The sequence below is a fragment of the Notolepis coatsorum genome (assembly GCF_963971535.1).
Source record: "Notolepis coatsorum genome assembly, chromosome: 1".
Taxonomy (NCBI): Eukaryota; Metazoa; Chordata; class Actinopteri; order Aulopiformes; family Paralepididae; genus Notolepis; species Notolepis coatsorum.
In genome coordinates, this window is record NC_140165.1 from 216,344,490 (window position 1) to 216,368,747 (window position 24,258).

The window sequence follows — 24,258 nt, forward strand, 5'->3', positions numbered from 1 at the left end:
TGCTCTGGCTCGCCGGGGTACCGGACTTGGGGCTCTCAAGGGTTGGGGATCGTGACAGTGATGGGTGGTGAGGGAGGGGGCTTAGGGTGTTAATTGTACAATCTATTTTATTTATTGTCTAGTCATTGTAGTGTTGAGTCGATGTTTTTGGTGTCTTTTTATGTATTATTATTGTTGTAGGGATTGTATTATTGTTATTATGTTGTGAATTGTGTTGTTTCATGTTTGAAAATTAAAGAAAATGTATCACAAAAAAAAGAGTAGCTTAATCTTTAAAGATGTCTTGTGATTTTGACTGTCAAGATTGATCATGCTGCATGTACATGATTCTGAAGAAAGACAAAAAAGAAACACATGTAATATGTTTTGAATGTACAGAAACAATACAAGAGAATAAATATTTGAAAGCAGTAGAGAATACCTAAGAGCCTTACTGCATTATATTCCATTATATTTGTGTCAGCGGGTACCTGAATGTTGTCTCTCCTTTACATAAATAAAGACCATAAATGTATGCAGAAAAGGCACAAATTGGTGCAGAAAATTACACCAGCATGCAAGAAAAGTGTTAGGTGCTCAACCACCGCCCCCCGCCCCCAACTAAACCTACATGCTTTAACCACATCCTTTCGCCTCCTTCACAAAACAACATGCAGTGCAAGACAAATTAAGAAAATGTTGTGCTTATTGGAATTCCCCTTAAGGGGTTAAAAGAAGCAAGGTGACAGAACACCATTGATAAATAAGAAAAATCAAGAGAACATGTGACAGTGGAACTACCTAGGCCCCTGGTGGAACTCATTGAGGTTCCAGAGGGGGAACAGTGGCTGACTCTGTGTTGCCTTAGTGTGGAAAGGAGCTGTGACATATTGATCCCCTGACCACCGGTGTCTTCCTCCTCCTCCTCCCTAGCAACACAGACATAACAGCCCCGATGCACGGACGGAGTAATTATGGACCCCCAGCGGGTCGGGCACGTTCGTTATATGGGGCACGCAACCCACCTCTTCAATAGAGGCCTTTCACATTTAGAATGCCCCGTTTGTCGGGGAGGAATGTTGGAGGAAACAACCGTTGCTATGTGTTGATATACGAGAAAGATATCAACATCACTGTGATAAATCTGTGTTTTATTACTCTATCTTTTCCAGTGTTTTACCTACTCTACCGCTGCACAGAAATTAGGCATTTTCTTTCTGAAGTAGGTACAGGCAGCCATGTTGGAAGGAAGAGAACTACTCAAACATTCTGCGAGAAGGCCTCTGTTGGAATTGTGTCTTCAACGGCACATATTCCAATGAAAATTGTTACCCCACATCAGAGTTGCACTGGCTTCCCATTGCCGCATGAATCCACTTCAAGGTCCTTGTCCTAGCATACCGGCATGCGGTCAATTGTCTCTAACTACACACCCTCAAGACCCCTACACTCTGCATCTTCTGGCCGCCTGAGACCCACTCCTATTTGAGCTCCGGGAGGGTCATCAAAGTGAAGCCGGCTATTCTCTGTCCTTGCTCCACAATGGTGGAATGAACTTCCCACCACAGTCAGGACAACCAAAACACGCCCAATTTCCTGTCGTCGACAAAGAATACACTTCTATATCTAAATATTTTTTATAAATACTAACCTTTGTACTGTCTTTTACTATTATGGACTCTGCTACTAAGGAATCTACCTAATCTACTATAGTATTACCTACTATGCTAATATGCACTCAAGTCTGTAGCACTCAAGTTCAACACTTACCCTTAGCTGCCAGAGTTGTACCCTTCCTGCTGACTTGTTGTACACAACTTGTAAGTCGCTTTGGATAAAAGAGTCAGCTAAATGACTAAATGTAAATGTAGTGAGATGTTGCAAATTCGTATACATGCAAACACTACCGCTAATCCTTTGGGGCACCTGGTGGTCTTTCTTTGGCCCCAGGGGATAATGCCCTCTGCATGCCCGGTCAGTAATCAACTCTTCCATCCAAACTGACAACATTCCCTTGGCATCGGTGATCGGGTGAATGGGAAGTATTTCCATTCAACTGACTGAAATTAGAATTTAAACTGGAGAGACCCGTGGCTGGAGTCCTGTAACCCTTTGACACTTGTCTTTCTTTATAGTGTGAAGGCAATATCTACAGTCCTTACAGAGGCTATTATATCATCAACAATAGGTCAACAATAGATTAATCATTCAGTGTGATCATATACAGATGATTAATGGTTGGTAGGCGTAACTAAATACAATGTTGAAATATTTGTACCTGCGCGGTGATTGATTGAATGAAATTTGTATGAACAGATTGCAGAATGGGTACAATACAGTACGGCTCAATACACACAATTGTTAAGGGGTGCAGACCAGAGAAAGACTTAAATTGTCTTGTTTACATCAGGGTCCCCCATTTTCAATTCATCATGAATTGTAAGTAAGGGTGCAATCCATTCTTTGTGGATCTAGCCCTAAGAAACAAGAGCAAGGTGCAATATAAAAAGAGACAAGAAGTAATAAAATAGATACAAAAAGTCCAGAGTAACAGCAAACATAGTTGACAGGTGGCAGGCTAACTCTGATAAAAGGCCAGGGAGAAAAGGTGCGTTTTAAGCAGCGGTTTAAAGGCCTCTAGGCTCTGGGCAGATCGAATGTGTTTGCTGGGGACCCCCTGGGCCTATCCTACTTCATCCACCTGATATCGAGGCCTGTGTCAGAGGTCAGGATGAAAGGAATTGATCATAGAAATATTTTGATTGTCCTGAAGCTCAGAATACACCTGGAGGTGTTTCAGTCATACAAAAAGACATGGCACTTTCACAAGATTGTGTTACACGACGACTTAATCTAGGGTGACCATATTTTGATTTCCAAAAAAGAGGACATGCCCCCCCAGCCTCGAGATACTTAATGATACTCAGGCATGCGTTGCTCATGGGACGACTGGTTGCACTATGTTTTAATGACGCCGCGTGCGCACGCTCCCGCGCATGCGCATAGATGTTCCCTCGCATAGCACAGACTAAAGACAGTGCTTAATTGCCTCTACGAATGGAATGTAACACATTTCATTCACAAGTTTTGTGTGAATGTATCTGAGAACGTATTTGAACACACCTGACGACCGGCCATATTGTTATGCAAAGTAGTACTTAGCGAGTTGGCGCATCAGTCAAGTGCAGCGCATTCAAGATACACAAGTTTTATTTGTCACGGCATACAGGTATACAGTGAAATGCGGGGGGTCTTGCCCGCAACGATGTGCATAATACAATAGTAATAATATATAATAAGAATCTAACCAATAGAGCGACATTGTGCAATAAACAAGTAAACAAAGTAGGGCATATCGGTATCTGTACATGAGTTATTTACAGAGCATGGTAGGACATGCTAGGTCCTGTGGTAGTGCAGTACACTGTTATCTACGGATGAGGCACTGGGTCTTTATGTACACTGCTATACAATGCTATATTATACAATCTCAAGTTATACTATACTATTCTTAAAGTGACCTTTCCTTCTGTAAAGTGTCCATAAGTGTGAGCGTGTGCAGCATGAGTGTGTGTGTGCTCATGTTAAAGTGGCTGCTAGTGTGTGACCGTGTACAGTGTGTGTGTTGTGTGTGTGCTCATGTGTGCTTGTGCGTGGAGAGTTCAGTGTTCACGGCTCTGATGGCCTGGGGGAAGAAGCTGAGCCGAAGTGTCGCTGTCCTCGTTACTGGTGTTCGCAGGCGTTTGCCTGACCGCAGCAGCATGAACAGGCTGTTGTTGGGGTGGTGAAGGTCTTTCATTATCCTGCAGGCTCTGGATTTGCACCTCTTGTTGTATAGGACCTGCAGGGTTGGTAGTGCAATACCCGTGGTACGCTCGGCTGAGCGCACCACTCTCTGTAGGGCCTTCTTGTCCTGTGCCGTGCTGTTGCCATACCAGGCAGTGATGTTTCCAGTCAAGATGCTCTCTACAGCTCCGGAGTAGAAGGACTGGAGTATCTTCCCAGATACTCTGAACTTCCTTAACTGTCTCAGGTGGTAGAGGCGCTGCTTCGCCTTTTTTACAACTGAGTCTATGTGTGTTGTCCATGTCAGGTCCTCTGCGATGTGGACCCCCAGGTACTTGAAGCTGCTCACCCTGTCCACGGTAGCCCCGTTTATCCTCAGTGGTGTGTGTGTCTCCTGCTGTCTCCTCCTAAAATCCACGATCAGCTCCTTGGTTTTACCAATGTTCAGGAGCAGGCTGTTGTCCTGGCACCAGCGTTCCAGCACCTCAACCTCCTCCTGGTAGGCCTTCTCGTCGTTGTCCGAGATTAGCCCCATCACCACTGTGTCGTCCGCAAACTTCACTATGGAGTTGGGGCTGAACTTGGCCACACAGTCGTGTGTGTATAGTGAGTACAGCAGGGGGCTCAGAACACAGCCCTGGGGGGACCCGATGCTCAGGGTGATGGTGTTGGAGGTCTGACCCCCCGCCCTGACCGCCTGGGGCCTTTCGCTGACGTGTGTGCACATCCGTGCATGTGCGTGCTTCTGCTCACAGACTGGTTGCAACCCCGTCCCATGAGCAACGCATGCCTGATGATACTCAACGTTTACTCAAAGATGCATTATTGTTTTAATATATTTAAAGTATGCCTCCTCTCTATGGATATACAATTATTATTTATATTATTTTACTGTATATAACACAACAATATCTCTCTATAACCAAAGACACACCAAACCAAAGTTACTCAACAATCAGCATGCTTGATTATGCCTAGAATTATCTGACAAATCTCAATGGCACAATAATAACTTAAAAATCAACCTGTAACAAAATAATAGCTCTCTTTTCAAGTCTTACTGGACAAAAATAAATAACAAAATATATGAAATAATAGAAAATAGAAAATCCAGTTTACAAATATATTTTTCAGACAAATCGTTTTTTTTTTGCCATGTTTCAATGATATATTGTGCAATGGTTTCTGCTGTCTCATTTGGTGTATTTGACCTCGATTAATTTTGTTTGCATGTCACCCCTCTTCCAGTCAAAGTACTGTATTATGATTGGGAATATTTTCACTGCTCCGTGGTTACTCCTGTCTGTAGAAACACCACAGTACTGGATTTGATTTGAGTGCTTCATGTGCGACATCAATCGAGTCGAGTGGGGCGCTATAACCTATAACACATTGGCTTCGAATTTAGTGCGCGCACTACTGAACTTTTTGGCAGTGTCAGAGTCTGGAAATGCCTTTTTTAGCAAGGCACTTGTGCAATCCATAGATTATGATGTTTCACAGTATGAAATGCAAACGCACCCTCCGCTGCATTTACTGTTGAGATCAGAGGTTCTGTGTAGGATTGTTAGTAACTGTCTAACTGTACATATGGCACTAGTAACTGCTTACCTGCATATATAACTGTCTCCACCAGTGACTGTTTAGTTGCATATATATCTGTCCCCACTAGAGGGCGCTCTAGGCGGAGCCACCCAGGTACACCACCTTGTGGCGAGTATAAAAGCAAATGTATCCTCCCACTTCGCTCTCTCCCCCTATGTCTCTCAGTGAGAGAAGACCTGTATGTTACTGCTGCTCTTTCCATGTGAATAAAAGAAACCACGCCAGTTCAGGCTCAAGATAGAAACCATGCCTCTTGACCACATTATTGTCGCCCTATAGCCGAATTCTGTTAACATTTACTTTACAGTATCCTCTGTTTTCCCGGGTTTAACAAAGAAGTCTGTCAACTCTCTTAAAAAAATTAATAAAAAATAAAAGACAGTGACACTCCACTAGTAGCTTTTAATAAAGTATCTGACTCTTTATCGATATCAGTGATACTGACCCTGGTATTACTTGGTATTATATCCAATGCAAAATGTGTGGTATCGCCCATCTCTAAAGGGAAGTCGTCATGCTACTGATGTCCGTCATCCAATAGGGTCCAGCTGCAGCGCCGGAGAATCCTCTCACTGGGCAAGCCACAGAGGGTGCGCGCTGATGTACGTCTGGCATAAAGTGCGCTGTTTTAAGTGAGCGTGTGTTATTGGATTGATTGATTGAAAATTGTATTAATGTCCGCCTTGTTTCGAACTGGTTATGCTTAGGCCCTCTTTCGAAGTCGCCCTCTTTCGAAGTCGGTTATGCTTAGAGTTTGGAATCAGGGCTGATGGTCTATCGCCCTGCTCTAAAGATAAACTCTAAGCATAACCAACTTCGAAAGAGGGCGACTTCGAAAGAGGGCCTAAGCATAACCAGTTCGAAACAAGGCGGACATTAATAAAATGTTCAATCAATCAATCAATCATTCCAATAACACACGCTCACTTCATTCTTAGATGGCATGCACCTCCGAGTACTTCGAGAAACGTCCGTACTTTCCGCCAATCAGCGCGCTCTCTGTGGCTGCCGGATTATCCGGCGCTGCAGCTGGACCCTACTCCCGTCATCAGCCATGCACGAAGTTTGCGCCCTCTCCACCGCTGCATGATGAATTGAAAATGGGGGACCCTGATGTAAACAAGACGAAAGTCTTTCTCTGGTCTGCATCCCCTTAACAATTGTATGTATTGAGCTGTACTGTACTGTACCCATTCTGCAATCTGTTAATAAAGTTTTCAATCAATCAATCAATCATGCAGCTGGACCCTACTCCCGTAATCAGCCATGCAGGAAGTTTTCGCCCTCTCCACCGCTGCAGCTGGACCCTACTCCCGTCATCAGCCATGCAGGACGTTTTCGCCCTCTCCACCGCTGCAGCAGGACCCTACACCCGTCATTAGCCATGCAGGAAGTTTTCGCCCTCTCCACCGCTGCAGCTGGACCCTACTCCCGTCATCAGCCATGCAGGAAGTTTTCGCCCTCTCCACCGCTGCAGCTGGACCCTACTCCCGTCATCAGCCATGCAGGCAGTGGCGGCCGCCACTGGGGGGCGCTAGGGCGCCGCCCCCCCTCAGGCCCTGCCCTGGTTATATGAGAGAAGAACAAGAACAATTATTTTTTAGTTTTTAGTTTTATAGCCCTATAAATAATATAAACATGTTTAAAATGAATAATATTTACTCATTTTAAGTATGTTTCCAATGCACAATATAACGTTACTATATAAAATAAAAAATACTCGTTTTCCTGAACAGGAAGTGACTCACTTTTTTTTTTTTTGGTCCGGGCTAGACGCGATAGCGCTCTGAGTGCGCGTCACTGTGTGATCGCTGTATCCGTCTCAGCCAATCAGTGCGTAACGCGTTGTGCGTTGAAATATGATGTTTATGATGGAAGCCGGGCGCGATTTGAAGCGGTCTAAGCAGCAGCGTCTATTATTTTTTTCCGTAGCAGCATTTTTTTCCTTAGCCGCATTTCGCGGAGACGCTCTCTGATTGGCCGACGCGGCGATGCCAGTTTTTTCCTTAGCCACAGTTTGCAACATGTTCGAGGCTGTGTGTTGTGAACTTGTGATTCAGTCTGGAGTCTGGACAGTGGGCAGTGAGTGGAATGGATATACATCGACAACAGTCTGGGGGACAGTCAGTGGACATACACTTTATTAAGCCCTCCGGCTGGACCACGTTTCAATTAAACAAAGTGAGTTAATTCTCTCTCTCTCTCTTAGCCAACTCAGCTAACTTTAGCTGCTGTTAGCCACTCAGCTAATGCTTAACTAACGCACGCTCGCTCGCTCTCTCTCTCTCTCTCTCTCTCTCCCCCTCTCTCTCGCTCTCTCTCTCTCTCTCTCTCGCTCTCTCTCTCGCGCTCTCTCTCTCTAATTTCGCCGCGGGTAGAGCATAACCACTCAGACAATGAATGGTAACTTGTTTAAAATGTCAATATATACATATGTGTTTCTTATTGAATCGATCTGAGAGAGAGAGAGAGAGAGAGAGAGGGAGAGAGAGGGAGAGAGAGAGAGAGGGAGAGAGAGAGAGAGAGAGCGAGAGAGAGAGAGAGAGAGCTGTGCGTGTTTGTGTTGGGCTATTGGAAACGTGGTTGCATTTGACTGACTGTGATCATATATGGTGATAATATTCGCCAATGCGTGACTTGTACATGTTTGCAAAATGTTTGGTATAGCGCCCCTAGTGGCGAAGCATCCAGCAGCCGCTACTGCATGCAGGAAGTTTTCGCCCTCTCCACCGCTGCAGCTGGACCCTACTCCCGTCATCAGCCACATAGATATATATAGAACACTAGATAGCTTAAGGCGGAGTCACCAGCGTCACTGAGCCGCCGCCATCTTGCAGAGGTCAGCCTTGAGTGAGAGTGAGTGAGCTGCACAGACAAAAATACTCATAACTCGCTGAAATATTGACGGATTTACAAACGGGTTGGTTTGCTATAAACATCAAAGATGTAGTTATGATACATACGTATAAAAAAAATTAAAGATGTTTTTTTTACAAACCGCTTGAATCATAGCCACGTTATAAACCAAACCGTTTGTAAATCCGTCAATATTTCAGCGAGTTATGAGTATTTTTGTCTGTGCAGCTCACTCACTCTCACTCAAGGCTGACCTCCGCAAGATGGCGGCGGTTCAGTGACGTCGCTCTCCATTGGCCGGCAGCGCCATAGAAGCGCGGGCAAGCTATCTAGTGTTCTATATATATCTATGATCAGCCATGCAGGAAGTTTTCGCCCTCTCCACCGCTGCAGCTGGACCCTACACCCGTCATCAGCGATGCAGGAAGTTTTCGCCCTCGCACCAACCAAGTGAAACAGCTGCTAGAAAGGGAAATAACTTGGAAGGCGCGCACCGTAACTACAGTACGCGCTTCTGCAAGATAGTGGAGTTCTGCCTCATTTCTCATTCTATCAATGTGTACTGTCTGTTGCTCGTCTTCATCTCGACGGCGAAGAGACGGCGTATTATTCACGATGCCGGTCACCGCTGCACAGGAGTTTTCACGATGGCTAAGATGAAAGTTAAGGAGCAAACTTCATCAGAAGAGCAGGGCAAACTTTGAACAAGGAGCTGGCATTTTTCTCCGAGCTCTGAATCGTCCCTGGTGTTCAGTGTTTTTACCAGAACCATGGCGCACGCCAACGCTGTTCTGCTCTGGACATTTGTTTTCATTTTCTGTATTGGAATGTCGACGTGTTACTTGGCCATTCCACTCAAACTATACGCAGGGAAGTTCAATACCTCTTTCGATTTGTCGTCCGTTCAAAGATTACAACCCGCTGGTGGAAATGTCCTCTCCTTAGCCTCTGATCCAGCGGGCATAGTGAACTTTTTGGACATGGTCGACAACCTGCAAGGTGACTCTGGAAGAGGGTACTACATGGAGATGTTAATTGGTACTCCTGGTCAACCGGTAGGTAGTGCAGCACATTGTAGGCTACATGTCATGTCATTGTTACTTTTCATTTGTACGTGTACACACACACGCACACATAATGTATAGTGTAAGGAGTCAGACATCGTATACAATTGTTTTAAATATTTGAACCAGTTGAGAGCAGTGTTTATAAAGTGACTGTCTGTGTGTGGTACTGTATATTCATTGAGAAGTTGTATCTGTAGATGGAAAATCTGTTACAGACATAAACGACCATAGCTTTTTTACAGTCATAAAATACAACAAATACAATTTTAAAAACTCATATTTACCTGTTATTTAGTCTTAGTCTTTGTATCAAAAGCTCAGTCATTCAACTAGACAATGGAAATATTTTTGGTGGAGCCATGCATAAATACATTTGGATCACTGATTGGAGATCCAATCTAAACAGTCTCTGTAGTGGGAAAAACATAGGAACTTTTTTGAGGAACTCTGTGCGTTTCCACCACTGAGGCACTGCTGATTTCCCTTAATCCTACCATTCTGTTGTGAGGAGGATGTGTGATAATCGGACATGTAATTTGTGTTCTGTGTCTCGAGAGCTCAGCCACATCGGCACCCCGAGAAATTCCTCTGGGTGACGTCACGAGAGGAGAGCCAGACCTCCAGCGAACCGCCGAGACCATTCCTCAACTATTCTCAACTGTACTAGTAGGCTCAACTCGAGGACATAGTGTCTTCAGTTCGCTAGAGGTCTGCTCTCCTCTCTGTGATGTCACCCAGAGGAATTTCTCAGGGTGCTGGAATATTACAGGTCACAACAGAATGATAGGATTAACACTTTCAGCGCCAGCCATTACCCTTATCCCTGTAGCTAATGCGCCAGCTTTCCATAGCCTATTTTCACTGTGCGTCACTATGTTTGGAGAGCTATATCTATATTCTATATTATAGCTAGGGAGACAATACTATAGTCATTTGATATTAACCCTTTAATCGCCAAGGACGACTTTAGACGTCATTCCTCGCCATGCGTAATCTGCCAATGACGTCGTACAGCGTCTTTGAGATCAATATTTCAAAAATCTGCCATGGCAATCATATTTCACCCACGGAGACTTGAGATCTCCTGTAGATCTCCTCTCAACTCTCCAACAGTTCAAGACCGCCATCTGGTGGCTGATCGGCGAATCGCCAAAACCGGAAGTGAGCGGCAGGAAGTGGTGCTCACCCATATTTCGTCCGGCCACTCGCTATCGCTAGCGGGACTCCAGCTTGATACACTGGATAGCGATCCGTTGCCAATAACTCGATAAACAACATGATTTGGACGTATATATTATTATACAACCTGGAACTGGACCAACTAGATCGACATCCCATAATAGCGAACTTTCTGCTTCACGCTGATCGCCCAACGCTACGAGGAAGCCGCGGTGAGTTTCAGCGTGTTTGATTATTATTATACATGCAAACTGCTATGATCAACATATCACCCATACTACATGAATCATTAACGTCGGCCACGGACTTATACATTTTTATTTTTTTTACCTTTATTTACCCAGGGTAGGTTCGCTGAGCACAGATGCTCTTTTTCAGGAACGCCCTGCTTCACATTCACACAGTTCCATTCACACCTGGGAGCTGCCCAGGGCAAAGTAAAATATATTGTTGGTTTCCTGTTGGTTGTCAGTTTGGCCATGGGTAGGTAGGGAATTTATTTTATTTTATTTTTTTATTTTATTCTTTCCCACGGCGACTATGGATAGGGAATTTCTTTATTTAATTAAAATGTTCACAACAACATGGATGCATGTACTCTGCCAGCATGTTTAATATCCATAATACTAAATGTTTGACTAAGATTTCTATGAAACTTTATTCTTAATTTTTTTTTTTTTTTTTAATTTTTTTAAAAAACTCAAAATATATTGGGTCGCACCTAAATCGGCAGGGTCGGTCGGCAACCGGAAACCAACTATTCATTTTGTTAGGCCCAGTACAACCACAGTTGACACCATTGGCCACTGAGCAACTCCACTGGAAAAGTTGATTCAAGCCATGTCACATAGTTCAAGTTTGAAATGATTCTTTCTGTTTTGCTCCTGAGAGTGTGCTAGATACTGTACTGTACTGGTAATATTATTTATTTGTGTTAACTTCTGAATAAAACAACTTATTAAACACAAGTACATCTTATTGAACATTATTTTGATATTTCATTACCAATTATCATAGCAAAACAGCTTTTTCAAACAGTCTGTAATGCATTTTGGAAACGGGAGATGGGCTCATGGTGTAATGGGCCACCTGGCCTGAGAAACATAAGGAGGAAAGAAAAAGTAAGGTCATTATTTGGGTAGAACACACATATTTTGAATGCCTTCGGCAGGTTTTTTTTTTTTTTTTTTGAGCCATTTTAATCTAGATTAATCTAGATTAAATCCAGGATTGCAGATAGATTAATCTAGATTAAAAAAAATTATCTATGCCCACCTCTAGTTTTAACATCTCCCATCCAACTTGCAAAAAAGAGATATTTTTTTCATGTATACGTTCGCGTGTTATCCCGTGGTGAATATTGTATAGTTGAATGATCTGGGCTAATTCCTGAAAAGCTGAGTTATAGGGCGCTATGTGAATTTTACTAAAGTCATTGGCGTTTCTCGCCTGGACACGCTACTATTTCCAATTCAAAGATATATAATAGGTATTATGTTTCATCATGAATGCATCAAAGGGGGGGGGGGGGGGTCGTTTTTTTGATGCTCTGATCATCATCAACGGCCTTCGCTTTTGAACACCACACACGCTGATCAGCTGGATCGATATGAAATCATTGTAGGATCAAGGTGAAATTGACGTCAGATAGTCCTTACCTTTGATCGGGGGTATCTCAAAAAGAATATTCCAATTGTCTGATCGCGATTTCCAGTATAGGTGTCCATCGGGTCCCCGAAATAATCCGGCACAACACATGCATCGAGGGGCAGGGACGCGTTCCAATGTGATCGGGTGAACCGCTAGGCTTGCCTGGACCAAAATTCTGCGCCCGGAGGGGTTTAGATGTAACACACGGTGTTAAATAAGGTTGCAAAGGGTGGGCGATACTGCCACCTAGCAGGATGCGGCCGGTATTGCACTCTCGGAATCTCAGAATGATTTCCTATGGTAACACCGAGGTCCGTGAACCTGTAATGAATAAAAAAAATCGAATAAAAGAAAAAGGATCTAAAAACGAGTTTACTCGTCCTTGGCGCTCAACGCACGGCGGCCAAAAACGAGTTAACTCGTCCTTGGCGCTGAATGTGTTAAGGTTGAAAATCTGCGAAATGCCTCTATTCAGACCTAACGGTTCTGGGGACTCCCTGAGAGGAACTACCCCCTGGGTAGCTCCCCAAGAACTAGTTACCTTCAGGACTTTTCTATTTGCATTCGCACTGCCAATAGGACCGCTGAAGTGATGTAAACCGACCCTGCTGGTTGATAACAAGATGAGTGTTAAAATGGCCAATAACAAACTTTAAATACTTACAAATATGAGACTGTTCTGACACACAATATTGATGTAACCAAGACTGAGATTGTCTGGGGAAAAATCTTTTTAATAAATTGGTATTTCAACTACAATACAAGGTTGAATCGGGCAGACGCCAGACGTGCGGTTGGCTTGCGTCACTTCAGTAAGACGACCATGCTTCTGCTGGCTTCTCTGGAGAAGGACAGTGGCTGGGCGTGTAGTGAGAAAGCTTGGCTGCAGTACATTTCTGGCCAAATAGCGAACATTGGAAATAACGGTACTTCACATATAAACACAACAATACTGCTTAACTTATACAATCTTGTTGCAACTAAGAGATTCGCTGAAAAAAGTTAGTTTTTGTGTATTGATCACACTAGATTGATGAACTTCCAACTAAACATTTCCTGGTTGATGACAAGATGAGAGTGGTAAAATGGCCAATAGTGAACTTTAAATACTTAACCTACAAATATAAGACTGTTCTGAATGATAGCACATTATTGATGCAACTAAGATATTCGCTCTTAGTTTCCCCCAGCGAATCAATATTGTGTTGTCAGAAGAACAGTCTTAATGTTTGCAGGTTAAGTATTTCAAGTTTGCTATTGCCAATTACTAGGCCAAAGGCCACTGTAATCTTATCAATTAGGAAATGCACATAATGTTAGTTCTATGTGTGAGACTCGTATTAGAAGTTGATAAAAGTGATCTATGCACAAAAATGTAAATAAATATTTCAGCAGATCTAAGCTACAACATCGTGTAAACTAAGCTGGATTGTGATTATAGGTGAAGTATTTCCAAAACGCAGCGCCAATAGGGATAAAATAGGATAAGACTAATACTTTAAGTCACTTTCATTTCATATAGGGTTGAAAATGAATTGCAAGCCTTATTCCTCAAGATGAAAAGAGACAATAATTGAATAGTTTTGTATAGGATTGTTATAATTGATATTTTCCCAGTAGAGCAGAGAAGAAAACACAGCATCTACCTTTTAAATTTAGGATGGGGATAAAATAGGATAAGACACTTGACTCGAGTCGTTGCTGTTACTTGACAAACATGTTAATTTCATAGCAGATTGAAAATCAAATTCTGCGAGATGAAACGAGCCAATAAGTCAACAACAACCGCATGGCAATGATGACAGAGAGTTTGGAACCCAACTCAGGCACAGAGAGCGATTTCCATTCCAAACAATCTACAAAGCCCCATTCTGGACTGGTGTGGGTTGCCAGTGCATTGTGCCGTCTGTTGCACGTTCCTGTTCAATGCGAGGAGGACCCATATATGACATAAGTGTATGCAGGGAACATTGGTCTGTTATTTTAACTGATCACGAAGATCTGATCAGAAAACAATTTCCTTTTGTGTTCTAGTATAGTTAACCATTATTGAGACATGCCTGATTAAGAGATCTTTCTCATACATCAGAGCACTACTTTGCTTAATCTTCACATATCTTTAGACCGCCAGACAACAATGAGCAATGAAAATAGTTCCCGGGACTAAAAGGTTTGGGTACTTGGGGTCGAAACTTAGCTTTATTGGTGAAGAACACAGAAATCCCCAATGCTCCTCATGCATCCATTATAGATTGAGCTACTTTGCGTCTTTGCATCAGGTCTGGGATGGCCAGAGCCTAGAAGACGAGGCAGGGAAGGGAAGGTTGCAGCTGACCCAGACAGTGCTCCCAGGCCTCTGGGTCTGATGGCAAGCTAAGCCCAGACTCACATGAGTTCCCTCACATGATCCAGCCTGCAGGACCGTGCTGCTCCACCGGTCTGACAGCTGACTGGGATTATGAGGCACCAAGGAGTAAAGAGCAGCTCCAAAGTTTTGCGAAAACATCACTAGACCTACATCAAACTGACTGCTTCTTTACTTATGCTCTTTGAAATAGCCGACTATGTAAAGAAATGTGAATGATGGGGGACAATAAAGGGGATTGAGTTTAAGAATTCTGTTAATTTCCCTGGTTTGGCCTAAACTAAGGCCCAGTCCACACGATCACAGGTATTTTTGACACCAGGGTTTTTAAAATTATTCAAAAAAATAAAACCGACATCAGACATAATCAGTCGATCACAACACTCTTCAACACAGACGATACGTTTCGAACAAAAGTTTGTTACAATCATTTTCATATAACGCTACTTGGGACAGCTCTGCTGTAAACACTGGTGTAGCTGGCTCTGCTCTAATCTCTCTACCCTGCGTTCGGTTGCTAACTTGCTATTGTTTGCGACAGTCTGCCGTAAACATGGGAAATAATTGCGACAACTCTGCCGTAAACACTGGAAATAACCTCGGTTACTATGCCCACATGCACCCACTGTAACCGGTATGCGCGCAAAACTTCACCCTGGACTCCGGTTTTCAAAGACCGCGGTTGCAGTGTAGCAAAACCCCGGTTGTGTGTAGGCAAACAGTGCAACTGCGCACATACAATCACGGTTACATTAAACCCAGCGTTCGTGTGGACAGGCCCTAAAGCTTTAGGTTATGTTAGGCAGTTACTCAGTCTCAAGTCTATACAGTACAGATTATTTTCCATTTTTATTGCCTATATTGGGAGTAATGTAGAATATAACCAATGGGGCATACAGATCCTCAACCTTTGTTTACGCTGTTTACTTTTCCTCATATTTTTATATTCTGAGTTAATTATATTGCTTACACTGTTTATTTTTCTCTATTTTTATATTCAGATCAAATTTGATTGCCTATATTTTAGTAATGCACCGATGTGAAAATTGTGGCCGATACAGATAACCGATATTAATATTGCTGTTTTGGCCGATACCGATATTTACCGATGTCGATATCTCTGTATAGAAAACACTTTTTTATGATTATCAAATAAAGAGCTATTTTCCAAAACGCATTTAGTTTTTTACTTTTGTTACTTATTTTCAGAAATGACTCCTATTTTGAAACTATTTAAGGCCAAAACATGTTTAAAATATATATATTTTTTAAAGATAAAAAAAAATAAACTTAATTTTTTATTTTTATACCGGCCCTATATTGATATCGGACCGATACCGATGTGTAAAAAAATTTCGTGCATCACTACCTATTACTACCCTGCCCATACCTGTACCTCCCCTCCCCCATGCTGCTATGGCGCCGAATGTCCCCAAGGGGATCAATAAAGGAATATCATATCTTAATTAAGCTTAAACATAATTAGACAATCAGTGAATTGGCCAACTGTGTGGGCCTCACGGGTTGAATAGATTGGTTGGTTGGTAAGAGTAATTAAACTGGACTTTGAGGAAGTCTTTATCCATTGCACATTGTAAGACCATAGTGGAGCCAGCTCAGACTCACAGCAGCTTATCAGTCTTGATTCAGCCATGTCACTGAACTGTGCCTGCCTGGGGAAGGAATGTGTGACATTGTTACAGTAATACCTACTTGCCAAGAAACGCTCTGTTCTGCGATCATGGGACTGCACTGGCTGTACAATTCTGTTTGGACCTTAATGTAGACCCTATTAATACAAAGACAAAACGCTCCTGATATAACATCTCAACCCTCACCATTATAATGACTGCAACAAAGAATGACTGGACCTATACTACAGAGGTATAGAGGAGTAGAAGAAACGCCATAACACAAAAAACGATCAAATGCATGTACACAGCAGTGCTTATTTTGAACCAGTATTGTACCTGCCCAAGTAGCCCTAATTCACTTTGTGCAGTTCCAGGAAAAAAAACTATTACTGTAACCAGGCAGGCCGGTGTATTTCAGTTGAGCTTGGTTTGTTTAGGCAGTGTTACAATGCCCTGTAACTCCTATCAGTGATTATGTGATTGAAGGGCCTTGGTGTTAAATGAGGTGCTATTCAAATGAGTCACTAATTGCCACATCTGTTAGCACATGGCGCGGCTGAGCTGAGGTGTCGGCTGGAGTTTCTCACGTCTGCTAATTGGTACAAACAGGTAGCAGATGCACATGGCAGCCGCAGAGCCACTACCAATTAGGCAGGGAAAGCTCAACCTCAGGCGACTGGGCGGCCATGCCGGCTCAACGACGGGGGAAGAGATTTGCCCGAGGCTCGACAGCCAAGTCTGTCGTGAGAACGGCGGGTTTAGAGACGGTAGGAGGTACACGGGGATAAGGAAATGCCCTGGGTTTCCCCCCACCAGTAGGCCCAACCTGTCTGGTTTGTCCGGTTCTGGCGCAGTGCGGGTGGAGCGGTGCCATCTGTGAGGAGCTGGTGTGGTTTCAGATGGCACCATCGAGGTGCCGGGACCAGGGCCAGATCACTCTGATCTCCACCGAGCAGCAAACTGGAACGTGTCTTTTAACTGACGTTTATTGATATTGCTTCATCGAATTTCATGCCCCAACTGAGAAATAATTTATTGTGGCACCAAAATGTAGGCTAAAAGGAAACGTATAGCCTAACTTTTGTTTTTGATATTATTTGAATAAGCCCTAATTGCTGTGGATGGGCTGAAAGGCTGAGTTCAACAGAGCGTTGAGGAGGTTGATTGCTTCTTGTTATGATTGTGTGTGATGGATTTTTCTGGCCCTTGTTTTTTTTAAAGTCTCCTAATCAGTCTTGGGTTATTTTTAAAGACTTCCTGCTCGGCCGGTCTTTCTAAAAGCAGCCAGCAGCCACAAAATAATGAGTATGGTGTGTTTGGGAACAACATGGTTTAGCATAACGTACTTTCAACCTGGTCACTCAAGATCTCCTAACTGTAAACACTCTGAATGAGTCAGACCTTCTCTCACATTGAATCCTAAAATAAAAGCGTCTTGATCCTCTCTCAGAAAGAGCAGACACCAGATGAGGCAATAGGTTGATCTGGTAATACCAGAACTTGTTGTTGGTTTTCCTAATTTAAACAAACAACTCCCAGCGCCAAGAGGGACGCACTAATAATCCCCTCTAATAATAATTTGCCATGGCGCTGGAACGTTAAATAAACTCCCTTTGTTGTGGGTGAGCGTGGAGCCGCGGAGCGCTGGGTTTATGACCTGGTTCGTGGTGAGGACTGTTTAATAACCAGCGTCACGTGGCCAGTGGGCGTGGCTGAGGTGAGGTGACAGTAGTCTGTTAGCTCATTAGTTCCCTGTCGTTGAGTTGATGCCTGGGAGACAACATTATCTCAACAGATGTTGGCTCAGGTTCACACTCCTGGTTCCTAACACACACACACAAACAAACAAAACAATTGCGTGATTCATGTAAAAATGGCTAGAGGGGCAGAAGTTGTGATCATCAGTGTATAGGCCAATTCATTTTTGCTAAGTGACCGTTCAAGATCTTTACATCTACACGATATTGATTATATAATTTGTATTTATTTTAAAGATTTTTTTTTTTTTTAGCGTTTATCGCTTTTCCTGGTCAGACATGACCGACAGATGCAGTGAGGGTGAAACGGGAGAGAGAGCAGGGGAAGACATTCGGCAAATAACGGCAGGTCCGGGAATCGAACTCGGGTCGGCCGATCCGCGACGCAGCACGGTACTCGGTACATGGTGTGCTACTGGAGAGCCCTAATTTGTATTTATTGTCATAATAATCAATTCTATTCCGGCTCACAAGGTCCCGATTTTATCAGATTTTTTATTCGATTCAATACAGTATTCGCTTATGGATACTTCAGTTACAATGCCAATTTAGCTTGGACATGAAAGAGAATCTCTGATAATTAATGCTGGAAATTGTATAAGGAATCCTCTAACCTGGTGCATTATTAAAAATATGAATGTACTTATAACATGACCAGCACACTACAGCAGTCAACACAATATAGCATATATATATATATATACTGTATATAAATCAATCTGGGATTTTATTAATCGATATTGGATTATTCAAATGAAGATTTGGACAATAGATTTATTTTTAACCAAGCCCTAAGTTATTGTGTTTAACATTGGATGCTATATAATATACAAACGTGGCATCTTTAAAAAAATGTCAACCTTTATTGACATAGGGAGGTTCACTGAGCACGTATGTTGTTCAGTGACGCCCTGCTTCACCCAGTTCCACACATTCACCCCTGCCCACTACAACCACAGTCTTCTATTATTGGCCACTGGGCAGCTCCATTGGAGCAGTTATGGGATTGAGTGCCTTGCTCAAAGGCACTTCAGCAGCAGTGTTTTGAGGGAGGGGAGTTGGCAAATGTAATCATTAGGGATGTCCCGATCTCGGGATCGGGGGCCGATCACATGATTTTCAGAACATCGGGATCGGGGGGGGGGAATCGAGAGTAAAAAGATTTTTATTTTTTTTAAAGTTTTATTCAACAAACATGACCATGTTCACGTCTTAAACTCATACTGAGGCCTTGGCTTATATTAGTTTTGGTTTTAAATTACATATCATTCATTTATTTATTGTCGCACAGAGCAGAAGAATTTGCCAAAACAAACGCATTTCCTTTGATTTGAAAATAGCAGACCTACAAGCTCACAGCGCGTCGCTCCCGCAACACCGGCATGTTATGTCCACCTGATGACTTGGAGCAGCTAGACAAAATGTCAGACGTTTTGGAAGCATTTTAAAATTTAAACCGCCAGTCCAATAGCCAGTTGCAATGTTTGCAAGACGGACGTTCCACGTGGAGGAAAGAACAGAGCTGCGTTCAACACGACCAATCTAATACGCCACCTGAGAAACAGCCACAAACAACAACGAGAGCGAGCAAAGGAATGGGGGAGGCGGCTGGTGCTCTGCCAAACAGCTGTATTGATTGCAATGCCTCGCTTGAATGAAGTTAACGTTCGACTGGATAACGTCAACATTCGCTTTGTGAGGATTATCGTCGGCGTTTCAGACCAAAATGGAGCAAATCATTACGTAAGTCGAACACTGTGAATGTATACTAATGTGCAAACAGATTGAAACTTTGAATATTTCTCCTATGAAGCACATTATCAAGGGCTCAGGGTGAATAATGTGAGCCAACGCGCTCGAGGGGCTATTGAGGCAACAGAGGGGCTTGTCTCGCTTCGCCAGTTTCTGACAAATGCGTCAAATTGGTTACTAATGTGAAAGATCGGATCGGGAAAGATAGGTATCGGCAGATACTCAAAATCACATGATCGGGATCGGATCGGGAGCAAAAAAATGCGATTGGGACATCCCTAATAATCATTCACTTCCCACTAGGGCTGGGCGATATATCGAGTATACTCGATGTATCGCGGCTTGTTCTACATGAGATGTAGTAAATTACTATATTGCGAACATCGAGTATATGTTGTCGCGGCTGAGATGGGACTTGCTTTAGCGCAGAGCTTTCCTCTCATTTCATTATAGACAGACCAGCGCGGACCTTCAATGATATGCATTTAATTGACGCGAGCAATGGGATAACGTTAGCTGCTAACGAAGTTATCCCATACCTAGGCTAAGCTAACTAGCGTTAGCCGCTAACTAGGGGTGGGAATCACCAGTTTCATCACGATACGATATAGATTCTTTGGACAACGATACGATATTTGCCGATATCACAGTCTGCCACGATACGATTCGATTCAGGTGCCTGCGATCGATATGAGGTGATATTATGTGCCCATTTAACACAATCAGTCACATTTAGATCAACTAAAAAAATGCTACGGAAATATCAATTGATGTTTTTATTTTTGAGCTCTTCCAGACATTTAAATGAAAAACAATCTATTGTTTTTAATACAAATAGACCTCCTGTTCACTTTTTATATATTGAGCTTTAAACTTTAAGTAAAATGTTTTGGAACTCACAACCCCTTCCTCTCCCAAACTTCCTACAATTGTTTTATGTTGCATGATGATCATGAATACATTTATTATGTATTAATGTTTAAATATCAACATTATCTGTCCATCCTCAGTAACACACACACACACACACAGAATGCCCCTCCCCCAGTCCCCCACAGAAAGGTAGACTGCCCCCGCCCCTCCTCCTTCCCCTCTGTTCTCTCCTGTTCTCTCTCACGGTTAGCTGCTTAGCTTAAGCAGCCAACGTGACGTTCATTTAGATATTTAACGCGACGTGGGCATAAAGGAATGGCGATGATGCAACGCATGTTAGATGCATTTGACCCGTTGCAGGAAAAAAACTGCACAGACTTATATCGGGTTGCAAAATAGACGCTCTGTAGTGCTTTACAGCAGACGCAAACACTGCTGTAATGTCTACACGGAGTTTCACAATACTGGGTGCCGGCGGATATGACTCGTGGGATTTTCAAAATAAGAGTATCGCAATATGAATCGATCTTTTTACGTTTCATCGATCCTATTTGATTATTGATAATGGATCGATATATCGATCTGAATCGATGTATTGTCCCACCCCTATCGCTAACCCTGGAAACGCTCAAAGCGGACTCCACTCCACGACACCAGTTCCATTCGTGAGGAAAGGGGGTGGGTTATATTGACGAGGCTTGAAAACAGAGGTTCAAAGATAACTTCATATTTATTGGTTATTCGTTTCTTTATATCAGGCATCCAGTTTCCATCTCTCACAACTGTTCCATGTGTTGATGTTCGAGTGTGACATCAGTGGCGTCGCGTGGGTATAATAACAGAGGATGCCAAAAAAGAAAGTTATTAAAAAATGTAATGTAATGTAAAAAAATTAAATTATATTTAAGCCAAGCAGTCACCATGTACAGTATGGCTCGGCGGCCAGTCAAACCAAGCAGTCACCATGTACAGTATGGCTCTGCGGCCAGTCAAACCAAGCAGTCAACATTTACAGTATGGCTCGGCGGCCAGTCAAACCAAGCAGTCAACATGTACAGTATGGCTCGGCGGCCAGTCAAACCAAGCAGTCAACATGTACACTACAGTATGGCTCGGCGGCCAGTCAAACCAAGCAGTCAACATGTACAGTATGGCTCGGCGGCCAGTCAAACCAAGCAGTCAACATGTACAGTATGGCTCGGCGGCGTTACTACTATGAACAAAACAAAGCCAAGACAACAGTTTTGACTCTTCAAATAAAGTGACTATATTTTAGTGATAGCTCAGTGATTCTTTTACTCGTTTATAAAAATGATTTAAAATGTTTATTAGCAACGCCGAGCTTTCAAACCCTGCCGCTTGTGTGTGTGAAACCCTAATGGAACGCTGGGTAGTGGGTACCTTTTGAAATTTATATCTGATATATTTTGGACCCACCGCTAGCTTTTAAGCAGTACTTGGTGGTGCGAATTAACCTGGCTACTATGGAGGAATAAGTGACTGCGTATTCGAGCCCCTGGCTTGCTGTCTCGTTATTTAACACAAACAGCTACAACCAAGCTAGCTTGGATACGTTAGTTAGCATCCAAGCTAGCCTGATAACGTTAGTTAGCATCCAAGCTAGCCTGATAAGTGATAACGTTAGTAGTTAGCATCCAAGCGAGCCTGATAACATTAGTTAGAAACTGCTTAGGCTGCTTACCTGGCCAATAATGTGGTCCTCCTCCTGGACAGATAGATTTGTTAAATCATAATATCCACAGTGGTGTGCTGTGCTGGTCCTCAGTAAATGTCCCGCCGGTGAAAAATAAGTTGCTAATAAAGTGCTAATGTTTGATACTACTAGTACTACTAGAGGATTCGAACGTGCCCGCGAGGGGATGACGTTCAGACGTTGTTTGTCACGTTAGGTAGACGTCAGGTGGAAACGTTCTGGACTGGCCCGCCTCCAGAGCGGCAAATTTGAAGATGCTAGACTACTTCGCTGTCAGACTGCCCCGTGTTAATGTGTGGGAACCCCTTTATTAAGCTCAAATCTTATTGGCTAATAATTTGTTGTGGAGTCCACGCTAGAAAAAGACACCTCCCCCCTCTGCAAATGTTCTCTATTCTGCCTGAGCTGCAGTGAGCACAGAGTGCCAGCCTGCCTCAGTGAGTCTGACAGTGTTATAGAGAGTGAGAAGGAGAAGGAGAAGAGGGAGAAAATAAAAAATAAAATATATAACACAGAGATGAAAAATAGTGATTTTTTATTATTATTGTAAACTATATATAGGTATAGTATACCCAACGAGTGCGGTAGTTATAGACCTGTAAGCCTCCTCGGAACAGATATCAAACTGTACTCTAAGGTATTAGCCATCAGATTACAAAAGCATATGACGTCTTTAGTTCACCCGGACCAAACTGGCTTCATAGGAGGCCGCCTGATCACTGAGAACATAAGACGTATACTGCACGTACTTGATGCCGACAAAGAGGACACCATACCTAAGGCGATGCTGTCCCTGGATGCTATGAAGGCCTTTGACAGGCTGGAATGGTCGTATCTGTGGGCAGTGCTAGAAAGGATGGGGTTAGGAAAAGGATTCATCGATATGATTAAAGTATTATACCCATCGGCCATGATTATAACAGGCACAATCATCTCTGAAATATTTCCGGTATCACGCTCTGCCAGACAGGGTTGTCCTCTTAGTCCCGGTCTGTTCAATCTATCATTAGAGCCGTTAGCACAATATATAAGACAATCCCAATCCATAGAACCTATCGTAATCAAGGGCACACAACAAAAAATTTGTTTATATGCGGACGATGTAATATTGTTCATGAAAAACCCCAACACCACATTGCCTCATCTGCTCAAGTTGATTGAGGACTTTGGTGATTTATCGGGATTTAAGATAAATTGGCCGAAGTCGGCTTTCCTTCCACTTAACACCCCTGCAAAAAAAGATACAACCCTCCCAGGACAGATACCGATGGTAAAACATTTCAGATGCTTGGGAGTGGAAATATTCCCTACCATAAGACAAACGGTGAAGCACAACTACACAAAAATCCAAAACAAAATCAAAGACGACCTTGATAGATGGGCAAAACTTAAGAACACAGTACAAGCACGGATATCAATAGTTAAGATGGATGTACTACCTAAAATCAACTTCTTCTGTTCAATGCTACCGTTACCCCCTCCAGAGGGTTACTGGAAAAGATTACACTCCTCCACATACAAATTTATTTGGAATAACAAACCACCACGTATAAAAAGATCCACCGCACAGAGAAATAAAGCAGATGGTGGCATGGCATTTCCAGATTTTTTCCTATATTTTAAGGCGTACTCATTAAGTCCATTGACAACATGGTTTGACTCCCAAGCATTAGCATCTTGGAGAAAAATAGAAGAAACATAGTAGCCCCACATAGACTGAAGGACATAGCATACACTAAACTACCAATCAAGCACTGTGAACGAAAATTTGGCCCCATAATTACTCATGCGATCCGGATATGGCGTGAATCACAAAAAAAAAATCCTAACCCACAAGAATGGCACAATCATACTCCCTTATTCAATAACAATGCTCTCTTAATTGGAAAACGACCTATAAGATTCCCTATATGGGAAGAGCAAGGCATACACTCATTAGGGGATATTTTTAACAAACAGGGTTTTTGTAGTGATAAAGAAATACGCAAAAAATTTAATCTCACCAAGTCCACATGGCTTTTTCACAAACAGTTAGAGCTAT

General features: G+C 42.9%; 1 protein-coding gene across 1 annotated transcript in view; it reads left to right on the forward strand.

Moving 5' to 3' along the window:
• Positions 1-8,663: 8,663 nt before the first annotated feature.
• The window catches only part of bace2 (beta-secretase 2), a 66,884-nt gene continuing 51,289 nt past the window's right edge, over positions 8,664-24,258 (forward strand). Inside the window, exon 1 of the mRNA XM_084323207.1 lies at positions 8,664-9,281. Coding sequence (XP_084179333.1) covers positions 8,997-9,281 — 285 coding nt within the window. The 5' untranslated portion in view covers positions 8,664-8,996. The remainder of the gene's footprint in view (positions 9,282-24,258) is intronic.